This window comes from Chiloscyllium plagiosum, chromosome 2, assembly GCF_004010195.1.
Source record: "Chiloscyllium plagiosum isolate BGI_BamShark_2017 chromosome 2, ASM401019v2, whole genome shotgun sequence".
NCBI classification, from domain to species: domain Eukaryota; kingdom Metazoa; phylum Chordata; class Chondrichthyes; order Orectolobiformes; family Hemiscylliidae; genus Chiloscyllium; species Chiloscyllium plagiosum.
In genome coordinates, this window is record NC_057711.1 from 102,502,256 (window position 1) to 102,514,543 (window position 12,288).

A 12,288-nucleotide genomic window follows, 5' to 3' on the forward strand; every position below is an offset into this window, starting at 1 on the left:
CACTATCACCAAAGTGCTCATCTACCTCCAAATCTAACACCTGGCCGGGTTCATTATCCGGTACCAAATCTAATGTGGCCTTGCCCCTTGTTGGCCTGTCTACATACTGTGTATGAAGAGCCTGAAGAAATCCTTTAGTTCAGCAACACTTCGAAGATTCACATTGCGCAGGACCTATGTCAGGAGGTATGGTGAAGACATCAGCAAAGTATTAGTCTGGCCTGCTGCAAACTCTCCTGGGTAATAATGTTTGAGTTGAGTACAGAAATCAGGGTAGTGAAAAACAGTGATTGAATATCTCTACAAGATGAAAGTGGTGTGCTATTTGTTTAAGTATTTAATAAATGAATCGTGGTTTTACAGATCTCGAAGTGTCTCTCCAGTATCTTCGTCTATGTATGTACTATTGTCTCTCAGAGATGGGCTTAAGGGAAACAAAGCCATCCAATTGAAGGTGACAATAAGTAGAATGCAAACATCTTCAGGCAATAGAAGAAGGGGGTAAACCAAAAATAAAAGAGGCAGTATTGGCTGGAAGAGACAATCAGTAATACAATATAACGGTAAAGGTCTGGAGAATTAAAATAGTGAGATTATAATCTAATTACCTCAAAGATAGAGATCCCCAACACAGGAGAAGGATCTAGTATTGACATTTACCTCTGGAAATAGATGATATGGATAAAAGTGAGCAAATTGAGATAGATAAATAAAAGGATAACATGACAAGTGAGAGACATTCATTTTGGAACCTGTTCGAGTCTTTTTGGTCCTTTGCCATGATTTTAAGAGCAATCATTTTCAATTTGACATTCACAGGATAGGGTGTGTGGCTATGATGAAAGGCCATCGATCAGGATGGATATCTGAATCTTGAAAGGGAGCACAAGTCCCTCAAAATAAGAAAGACTTACAGTTATATAGTACCTTTAATGACCATTGGCCATCCGAAGCAGTTTAAAACTAATTAACTATGATATGAAATGTGGTCACTGTTGAAATCTAGGCATCACAGCAGTCAGTCAGGGTGTGGCAACCTTCCATAGACAGCAATATGACAAATGACCCAATAACCTGCTTTAGTGATGTTGATGATCATAAAACCATAAGACAACAGAGCAGAAGTAAGCCATTTGACCCATTGATACTGCTCCACCATTCAACGAGGTCACGGCTGATCTAATTATCCACAACTCCACTTTCCTGTCGTAACCCCCATAACTCCTCACTGATCAAAAGTCTGTCTATCTCAGCCTTGAGAATATTTAATGACCCAATCTCAACAGGTCTCTGTAGTAAAGAATTCCACAGAAAGACTGCTATCCGAGAGAGAAAATCATCCTCAACTCTGTCTTAAATGGGTGACTCCTAATTTTGAGATTATGTCCTCTGATCCTCAACTGTCTCAAAGAAGAAACAACCTTTCTACATCTATCCTGTAAATGATAACTCCCCTTCGCTTTACATTAATGCTGTGGGATGTTTTACATTCACCTGTGAAAATCAGTCTGTACAAGTCTTTGATGCTGTATGATAATATGATATGACATACCATATAATAATTCCTGTTCACATACTATTAGCACCAAGTATCTAGGCAAATAATTCTGAGAAGAGATAACAATTGATCCATAAGGTCCTTGAAAGTGGAGTTGCATGTAGATAGGATAGTGAAGAAGGCGTTTGGTATGCTTTCCTTTATTGGTCAGAGTATTGAGTACAGGAGTTGGGAGGTCATGTGGCGGCTGTACAGGACATTGGTTAGGCCACTGTTGGAATATTGCGTGCAATTCAGGTCTCCTTCCTATCAGAAAGATGTGAAACTTGAAAGGGTTCAGAAAAGGTTTTAAGAGATGTTGCCAAGGTTGGAGGATTTGAGCTATAAGGAGAGGCTGAACAGGCTGGGGCTGTTTTCCGTGGAGTGTCGGAGGCTGAGGGGTGACCATATAGAAGTTTACAAAATTATGAGGGGCATGGGAGGCATTTGGATGGGTATATGAATAGGAAGGGTTTGGAGGGATATGGGCCGGGTGCTGGCAGGTGGGACTAGATTGGGTTTGGATATCTGGTCGGCATGGACGGGTTGGACCAAAGGGTCTGTTTCCATGCTATACATCTCTATGACTCGATGACTATGATAACTTAACATATCTGAGTTATGAACCTGCCAGTATTTACTTGGATGAAGAAAAATACTTAAGACCATAAGACATAGAAGTGAAAGTAAAGCCATTCGGCCAATCAAGTCCACTCCACCATTTAATCATGGCTGATGTGCAATTCAACTCTACTTATCTACACTCTCCCTGTATCCCTTAATTGCTTGCAAGATCAAGAATTTATCAATCTCTGCCTTGAAGGCATTTAGCATCCTGGCCTCCACTGCGCTCCAAGGCAATGAATTCCAGAGGCCCACCACTCTCTAGCTGAAGAAAATGTCTCCTCATTTCCGTTCTAAATCGACCCCCTCTAATTCTAAAACGGTGCCCACAGGTCCTAGCCTCCTCACCTAATGGGAAACAACTTCCCAACATCCACCCTTTCTAAGACATATATTATCTTGTAAGTTTCTATTAGAGCTTCTCCCCTCAACCTTCTAAACTCTAATGAATTCAATTCCAGGATTCTCAGCAGTTCATCGTATGTTAGGCCTACCATTCCAGGGATTATCTGTGAGATTCTCTGTTGGACACGCTTCAGTGCCAGTATGTCCTTCCTGAGGTGTGGCGCCCAAAATTGGACACAGTATTCTAAATGGAGCCTAACTAGAGCTTTATAAAGTCTCAGATGCACATCGCTGCTTTTATACTCCAACCCTTTTGAGATAAATGACAACATTACATTTGCTTTTTAAATCATGGACTCAACCTGCAAGTTAACCTTTAGAGAATCCTGAACTAGCACTCCCAGATCTCTTTGTACTTTGGCTTTATGAATTTTCTCACCGTTTAGAAAATAGTCCTTGCCTGTATTCCTTTTTCCAAAGTGTAAGACCTGGCATTTGCTCACGTTGAATTTCATCAGCCATTTCCTGGACCACTCTCCTAAACTGTCTAAGTCTTTTTGCAGCCTCCCCACCTCCTCAGTACTACGTGCCTGTCTATCGAACTTTGGATCATCAGCAAACTTCACCAGAATGCCCCCAGTCCCTTAATCCAGATCATTAATATATAAAGTGAACAGCTGTGGCCCCAACACTGAACCCTGCGGGACACCACTTGTCACCAGCTGCCATTCCAAAAAAGAACCTTTTATCTCAACTCTCTGCCTTCTGTCTGACAGCCAATCCACAATCCAGGCCAGTAGTTCACCTCGAACACATGGGCCATCACTTTACTCAGCAGCCTCCTGTGAAGCACCTTATCAAAGGTCTTTTGGAAGTCTAGATAGGTGACATCCACTGGGTTTCCCTGGTATAACTTACTTGCTACCTCTTCAGGGTTTGTCAGGCACGACCTCGCCTTACTAAATCCATGCTGACTTGTTCTAATCCGACCCTGCACTTCCAAGTATTTAGAAATCTCAGCCTTAATGATGGATTCTAGGATCTTACCAACAACCGAGGTTGGACTAATTGGCCTATCATTTTCCATCTTTTGTCTTGATCCTTTCTTGAACAAGAGGGTTACAACAGTGATTTTCCAATCATCTGGGAATTTCCCTGACTCCAGTGAATTTTGAAAGATCACAACCAACGCCTCCACTATTTCTTCATCCACCTCCCTCAGAACTCTAGGATGCAGCCCATCGGGGCCAGGAGATTCATCAATTTTTAGATCTTTCAGCTTTTCTAACACTTTCTCTTTTGTAATGGCTACCATACTCAACTCTGCCCCCTGACTTTGCTTAATTGTTGGGATACTACTCACGTCTTAACTGTGAAGACTGACACAAAGTACTTATTAAGTTCTTCAGTTGTTTTCTTATGTCCCAGCAGAAGCCTTCCTGCATCAATTTGGAGTGGCCAATGTCTACTTTTGTTTCATATGCATTGAAATAAACTCTTACTATTATTTCTAATATTACTGGTTAGCCTACTTTCATTTTTGATCCTCTCCTTCCTTATTTCTCTCTTTGTTATCCTCTGTTTGTTTTTGTAGTCTTCCCAATCTTCTGATTTCCCAGTGCTCTTGGCCACTTTATAGGCTTTCTCTTTTTCTTTGATACAATTCTTGACTTCCCTAGTCAGCCATGGCTGTCTAATTTCTAACACCACCGGATAATCTTTCTTTTCTTTGGGATGAATGTCTGTACTATGTCCTCAATTACACCCAGAAACTCCTGCCATTGTTGCTCTACTGTCTTCCCCACTAAGCTCTGCTTCCAGTCGATTTGCGTCAGTTCCTCTCTTATGGTCCTATAGTTAACCTTTAGTTAACTGTGACACCATTACATCTGATTTTGCCTTCTCTCTTTCAAACTGCAGACTGTACTATATTATGATCGCTGCCTCCTAAGTGTTCCCTTACTTTAAGATCTTTTATGAAGTCTGGCTCATTACGTAGCACTAAGTCCAGAATAGCTCCCTTGTGAGCTCCATCACAAGCTGTTCCAAAAAGCCATCCTGTAGGCATTCCATGAATTCCTTTTCTTTGGATCCACCGGCAACAGTATTCACCTGCATAATGAAGTCACCCATGATCACTGTGACCTATCTATTTACCAGTACATCTTGTGCCCCTGGTCCTGACTAGTGTTAGGAGGTCTGTACATAACTCCCATTATGGTGTTTTTGCCTTTGTGGTTCCTCAACTCCACTCATAGAGACTCCACATCATCTGACCCTATGACATTCAGTGCCATAGATTTAATTTTTTTCATAACTAACAAGGAAACCCTGTCCCCTCTGCCCACCTCCCTGTCTTTTCAATAAGTTGTAAACCCTAGGATGTTTAACTGCCAGTCCTGAACCCCCTGCAACCACGCCTCTGTGATGCCCACAACATCGTAATCATTCACAATGATTTGTGCTGTTAACTCATCAACTTTTTACGGATACTACGAGCATTCAGGTAATGCTAATTTAGCTTAATGCTAATTTTCTTATCCTCATGAGTTCCAACATCTCGAGTAATATGTCCTAAGTTATTCTTCCTTTTCGCTTCATTCCTAGTCTGCCTCGAATTTAAACCTTGCACACATGCTAACCTGCTGCTTATCTTTGTACTTGACTCCATACTCCCCCCCCTCCCCCCAAAAACACCACCCCAATTCACAAGTTTAAAGCCCTAGTGACTACCCTATTTATCTTTTTTGCTAGCACAGTGTTTCCAGATTGGTTCCGGTGGAGACCGCCCCATTAGTACAGATCCTCCCGATTCCAAAACTGATGCCAATGTCCCATGAAATAGGATCCTCTTTCTCACACTAATCTCTTAGCCACATGTTTACTTCCCTAATTTTCTTATCCCTATGCCAATTAGCATGTGGCTCGGGCAGTAATCCAGAGATTATGACCCTCGAAGACTTATTCTTCAATTTCCTTCCTAGTGTTTGCTACTCCCCAAACAGGTCCTCCTTCCTAGCCTTGCCTATGTTGTTAGTGCTAACCTGGACTACAACAATTGGATCTTGCTCCAATATCCTTTCAAGCCGATCGGAGATGTCCTGCACCCTGACACCGGGCTGGCAACACATCATGCAGGACTCCTGATCCGGCTCGTAAAGGATACCAACTGTCCCCCTAATTATAGAATCCCCTATAATAACTACATGTCGTTTTGCTCCCCCCTCTTGAGTGGCCTTCTGCACCATGGTGCTGTAGTCAGCTGGCTCATCCTGCCCACAGCACTTTTCCTCATCCATACAGGGAGCAAAGATCTTCATACGTGTTGGACATGGTCAAGGGCTGAGGCTCCTCAACTCCTGAACTCAGAATCTCCCTACCTGCCTCATTTCCAGTCACACCGTGTTGTCCCTGATAACTAACTGAATTTGAATTACTTAATCTACTGGGTGTGACTGCCTCCTGAACCAAAGCATCCAGGTAACTCTCCCCCTCCCAGACATGCAGCAGTGTTTGAAGCTCAGATTCCAGATCATCAACTCTGATCCGGTGTTCTTCCAAAAACCAACACTTGCTGCAGATGTGGTCACTGCTGTTCACAATGGGATCAACCAGCTCCCACAGCTAAAACAGCAGAAGTTATTTTTTAGAACAAATCTCATGCCCCCCTCCCAATGGTACCCGAACTGACAATCCCTGGCTTAGAAAGCCAGCGCCTTATCCATTGGGCCACTGGCCTTAGGGGAGAAACTTAGCATATTTTGAGTGACACATTCATTAAGTGATAAGTTAAGCATGGCCATTTGAGGAAACTGATTTTTTTAAAAAATATTAGTTACACGAAAAACAAAATGAAAACACAACTGAATAATAAATGGGATAAATTATTGTTGAGTTTTTGATTAAGTGGAATGTTTGACAGCTCAATGGGTTATCTTATTTGACTTCTTTGAATTGGTCTGTGGAATTTGCTATGTTCATTCAAAATACTGGAATAAGGATCTCAGTTTTATGACTACTGAAAACATCTTAATTTCCAATGTATTGAGAACTCTGGAAATTTGCTGGTAAATATATATAGTCTTGTCAAAATACTGCCAAATAAAGTACTTTACAAAGCAAAACTAACCCCTTATTTCCTATAAGCCATTTTCAAACTTCCAAAAATATTTTAAGAATATTCACCAAAAGCTGACAACAATTATGTGGTTACTTGAACAATTGTTAAAAAAAAACAAAATTTGATCAAATGTGATTATTTTTGGCAGGAATGTGTTCAGTTTGTCTACTTATGACTTTACTACTTTTATAATTGCAATTAAGGAACTGGTTAAACAACAACACATTCTTTCTTCAGAGATCCACCCTGATATAACACAAAGAGGCACATTTATGTGGGATCTTATTGTGTAATATTTTATTTAGTATTTGCCAGAAAATCAACATAGCAACATTCCAGTCAGATGAACATAACAATTAGGAACAAGGATAGGCCATTCAGTACCTCAACACTGCTTCACTATTTGTTAATGTCATGGCTGATGTAGTTGTGGCCCAATACCACATTCTAGTTCTGAATCCCATATAACTTGCCAGTTGATACTCTCCATTAAAAATTACAATTAACTCAGCCTTGAAAATATTGATTGATCCAAGCTGCACTGCTCTTTGGGAAAAGAATTCCATAAACTGACAGCCATCTGAGGGAAAGAAATTCTCCTTGACTCAGCCTTAACTAAGATACTAATTTTTATACTTTGTCATTATGTTTCAACTCCACATAAGGGGAAATATCTTCTCAGCATTCACCTTGTTCAGTTCCCTAATCATAAGATTACCTCTTACTTAGGGTTCGGTGTGTGAGCAAATGTTCAGTTGTTATTCTTTGTTATGTCAATTAGTTACTTACTTTCTCTCCCTCATGTGCTTGCTGCCTCTTTCACTCATTCTGTGCCACACATGTTCACTTCCTCACACTCTCTCAGTCACCCATACTCTTACATTCTACCACATATTCTTGAACTCTCATCCTCACTTACTCACTGTCAAAATAGGCACTTCCTCACATTCTCACCTTCATTTGCTCTCTACCACTCATACTTACTTTCCCATATTCTCTAACACTCTCAGTCGCAACCAAAGCTTTTGGAAGTCCTGCCATAGGATTGTGAAGCACCTTACAGCCAATTAAATACTTTTAAATGTAGTAACTGTTGCAAAGTAAGAAACATGACTGCCAGTTTGCACACAGCAACATCCCATGACCAGCAACATGATGGTAGCCAGATAATGTGTCTTATTATGTTGATTGAGGGATACATATTGTCTAGAAAGATGAGATAACGTTCCTGCACCTCTTCATAAATAGTGCTCTGGGGTGTTTTACATTTACCTGAGATGAAACCTCTCATATTCCTCATTACTGCACAGCAGCCTATATTTTTGTGCTCAAATGCTCCAGTGAGAGTTGAACCAAAAATCTTGTGTGAAGGGGGTCATCTGATACTGAGCTACAGCTGATGTTGAAGACCACAAGTAGGTTTAAGGAGGCAAAAGTTCAGGGTGCAGTAGGCACTAAATTGGGTGATTTGAAGGGTTTCCAACCACATATTGTTTTAGGTAGAAGCTAACACTTCATCAGAATTGTCAGAATATTCTCAGATATATCTAGCTGTTAGTCATGGTTTCCCTGGTGATACACAAAGATCGCATGCATGCCATAGAACAATGGTAATGTTTGTATGGTTGTGAGCACTGCATTTTTTTCAAGAGACTAGGAAACATGACATCTCTCTGGAAAGTTTAATCTCATATAAATTTGATATTTTCCAGCAGTTTGGAGTAAGGTATTAGGATGTTTCAGATTTGGAGTTATGCTTAGGAAGTTGTGTCTTACAAACTTGATTGAGTTTTTTGAACAGGTGACTAAGAAGATAGATGAAAGCAGAGTGATACATGGACTTTAGCTAGGGATTCGACAAAGTACTACATGGGTAGGCTGGTGAGGAAGGTTAGATCACGTGGAATCCAGGAAGAGCTAACCAACTGGATACAAAGTTGGTTTGATAGAGGATAGAGGGTAATGGTAGAGGATTTACACTGGAGGCCTGTGGCTAGCGGAGTGCCGCAAGGATCGGTGCTGGGTCCACAGTTGTTTAGCATCTACATAAATGATTTGGATGAGAATATAGGAAGCATGGCAAATAAGTTTAGGGATGACACCAAAGTTGGTAGTCAAGTGGATAGTGAAGATGGTTATCTAAATGTATGATGAGATCTTGATCAACACGGTTCAGTGGACCGAGAAATGGCAGATTAATGCAGGGTGTTGCATTTTGGTAAGACAAACCAGGGCAGGACTTGGTAGGACCCTGGGGAATGTGAGTGCAAAGAAACTTGAGAGTTCTAGTTCAGGATTCTCTCAAGGTAAACTTGCAGGTTGAATCAGTAGTTAGGAAGGAAAATGCAATATTGGCATTTATTTTGAGTGAACCTGAATATAAAAACAGCGATGCATGTCTGAGGCTCTGTAAGGTTCTGGTTAGACCAAATTTGGAGTATTGTTTACAGTTCTGGGCCCCATATCTCAGGAAGGATGCACTGGAGCTGGAGCGTGTTCAGAGGAGGTTCGTGAGAATGGTCCCAGGAATGAAAAGCTTAATATATGAGGAATGTTTGAGGATTTTCAGTTTATACTCAATGGAGTTTAGAAGGATGAGGGGGGGATCTAATTGAAACATACAGAATACTGAATGGCCTGGACAGAGTAGATGTTGGGAAGATGTTTCTAATGGTACGCAAAACTAGGACCTGAGGGCACAGCCACAGAGTAAAGAGAAGACCTTTTAGAATGGAGCTAAGGAGAAACTTCTTTAGCCAGAGAGTGGTGCATCTGTGGAAGTCATTGCCACAGAAAGCTGTGGAGGCCAGGTCATTGAATATATTTAAGACTGAGATAGATAGGTTCTTGAGTATCAAGGGGATCCACAGTTATGGGGTGAATGGGGTTGAGAAACTTATCAGCCATGATTGAATGGTGGTGCAGACTCGATGGTCAGATTGGCCTAATTTCTGCTCCTATGTCTTATGGTCTTATGGAATGTTATTGAGCAGAGAGACCTAGTAGTGCAAGTATGTAGTTCCTTGAAAGTGGTGTCACAAGTAAATAGGGTGGTGAAGTAGGCATTTGGTACACTGGCCTTCATCAGTCAGAGCATTGAATACAGACGTTGGGATGTCAATTTATAGCTGTACAAGATATTGGTAAGGCCACATTTGGGGTACTGTGTATAATTCTGGTAACCCTGTTTTTAAACTGGAAAGGATGCAAAAATGATTTATAACCGTGTTACCGAGACTGGAGGGTTCTGAGCTGTAAGGAGAAGCTGGGTAGGCTGAGACTTTTCTCCCTGGAGTGGAGGAAGTTGAGTGGTGACCTTTTCGAGGTTTATAAAATCATGAGGGGCATAGATAAGGTGAATAGCCAAGGTCTTTTCCCCAGGATAGGGGTATCCAAAACTAGAGAGCATAGGTTTAAGGGGAGAGGGGAAAAATTTAAAAGGGATCTGAAGGGCAACTTCTTCACACAGGGTGATGTGTGTATATATGGAACGACCTGCCAGAGGAAGTGATAGAGGCGAGTACAATTACCAACATTTAAAATGTCAATGGTAGTCATGATTTGGGTATGTGTGTTTTGGACTGGGGTGTACAAAGTTAAAATCACACAACACCAGGTTAGTGTCCAACAGATTTATTTGGAAGCACTAGCTTTCGGAGTGCCACTCTCTAATCACCTGATGAAGGAGCAGGGCTCTGAAAGCTAGTGCTTCCAAATAAACCTGTTAGACTATAACCTGGTGTTGTGTAATTTTTTTAACATTTAAAATACATTTGGAGAAGTACAAGGATAGGAATGGTTTTGAGGGATGTGGGTGAAATGCAAGCAAATTGGACTAGTTCAGTTGAGGAAACCTGGTTAGTATGGATGAGTTGGGTTGAAAGGTCTGTTTCTGTGCTGTATGCCTCTAAATCGCTTCACAACTAATGATTTATATAATAAACGAAGTCACTATTACACCAGCAAATATGTTAGTTCAGCTGTGGTTGGTCATAAGAGTGAAAAATATTGTCCAAGGAAAGTTTGTTCCTTTTTAAATTGTGCCCTGGAATAACTTAGAGAGTGGACAGGCCTTTGTGCTAGCAATACTAACAATAGAATTGACCTAACCGGCATGTAAGACTAAATTACCACTTCAGATGCTGGAGTGAGGCGTAAACCCTGGCACCGTTTGGCTGAATAACCCAGGAATGCTGCCAGGCCGAGGGGCGTGGCACATGTCAGGGGGCGTAGTCCTCGACGGAACGAGCAGGGTCTTTGCCCGATGGGCGGAATCTATGGTACGGGGCACGACCCGGCCGAGGGGCGGGGTCGATGGTAGGGGGCGCGGCTTGGCCGAGGGGCGAGGTCTATGATAGGGGGCGCGGCTTGGCCGAGGGGCGGGGTCTATGATAGGGTGCGCGGCTTGGCCGAGGGGCGGGGTCTATGGTAGGAGCCGCGGCTAAACCCAGCCGAGGGGCGTGGTCCGTTAAGGGGCGTGGCCCCGCCGAGAGGCGGGGTCTATGGTAGGAGGCGAGGCGCGGCCCGGCGGAGGGGCGGGGTCTGACCGACGTGATCGGCCGGTAGTCACCGGGAGGTGAGGTCCAATGTCGGCGATCACCAGGGAGAGGTCAGGTTTGGAGAGCGGCTCAAGGAGCCGTGGTGTCCGGATTCGGGGGGCAGGGGCGAAGGAGACCGGGAGTGAGGCATCGCCCGCGGAACCGGTTCCGTGGGCCCGAGCTCGGGGCGGGCAGAGGCCCGGCAAAGGCCGGGAAGATGGTGTGAGGGTTACCGGAGAGGTACCTGAAGCGGGCGCCTCATTGCTGGTAGGCGTCTACTTGCTGCTGCTATGGGCGCTGATTCAGCTCTCCCTGCGGCAGCTGGTGGTACTGGGACCCAGTCAGCACCGGGACGGCTTCGACGCCAAGGCAGCAAGGTAACCCGGAGATAGAGAGCCAGACCTTCAGCCTGCAACTTCCCAGTTGGATTGAACCTTGCCTATTCCTATACATCTCACCCAATCTGACAACTCTTGCTGCTTTAATGTGGTGCTTCATGTCTTTATGCACACTTCCTGAATTCGAACACTCGTGCATATTGCTGAATAAAGATTCATTTTGTTCAAGCTCTCCCGCTTTGCAAAAATTGCTATGCTCTAACGAATGTACTTTTGTATTTTTTCAGCAATATTCAAAGTTCTAAGTTACCTATTTGATTGCTGAGCTCCGCTCCGGTATTGCTGAAAAAACGAGGCATGCTCAGAGATGCAAAAATATCTAACTTCGAACACTTTGTAGGTATCGGTTCTCAAGCTCCTCGGATGCTGCCTGCTGTGCTTTTCCAGCACCACACTCTCGAATCTCATTAACTAGCATTTGGTAATCAGTTTCAGTTGAACATAACCAAATGGTGTGGTGTTGGAGTAGAAATTAGAAGCACACAAGCCACGGTCTACTTGAATTTGAAGTTTTGCTCTGCCTACCTATAAGTCCTTTAATTGTAATGAGTTCTAAAATAAGAACAGCTGTAATTTTGCAATGTCTAAGTGGCAGTTTGCAGTTAATGGTTTTTGATCTGTCTTGGCTTGAATTGTGTTCTCTGTTAATGGTGCACTGATTCTGAAGTTGTGGTATTTGGATTGTGTCAGACTTCTTAGCCCAGTATTTTACTGCCTTAAGGTCAG

The 12,288-nt window shown here is 42.7% G+C and overlaps 1 protein-coding gene across 3 annotated transcripts in view; it reads left to right on the forward strand.

The window, feature by feature from the left end:
* The first annotated feature begins 11,092 nt into the window (after window positions 1-11,092).
* The window catches only part of LOC122562325 (endoplasmic reticulum metallopeptidase 1), a 46,172-nt gene continuing 44,976 nt past the window's right edge, over window positions 11,093-12,288 (forward strand). The window contains exon 1 of one of the 3 annotated variants that reach the window (XM_043715208.1): window positions 11,093-11,202. In XM_043715208.1, coding sequence (XP_043571143.1) covers window positions 11,129-11,202 — 74 coding nt within the window. In that variant the 5' untranslated portion in view covers window positions 11,093-11,128. Of the gene's footprint in view, window positions 11,542-12,288 lie in introns of all 3 variants that reach the window. The other 2 variants (XM_043715199.1, XM_043715216.1) reach the window with 2 other exon arrangements.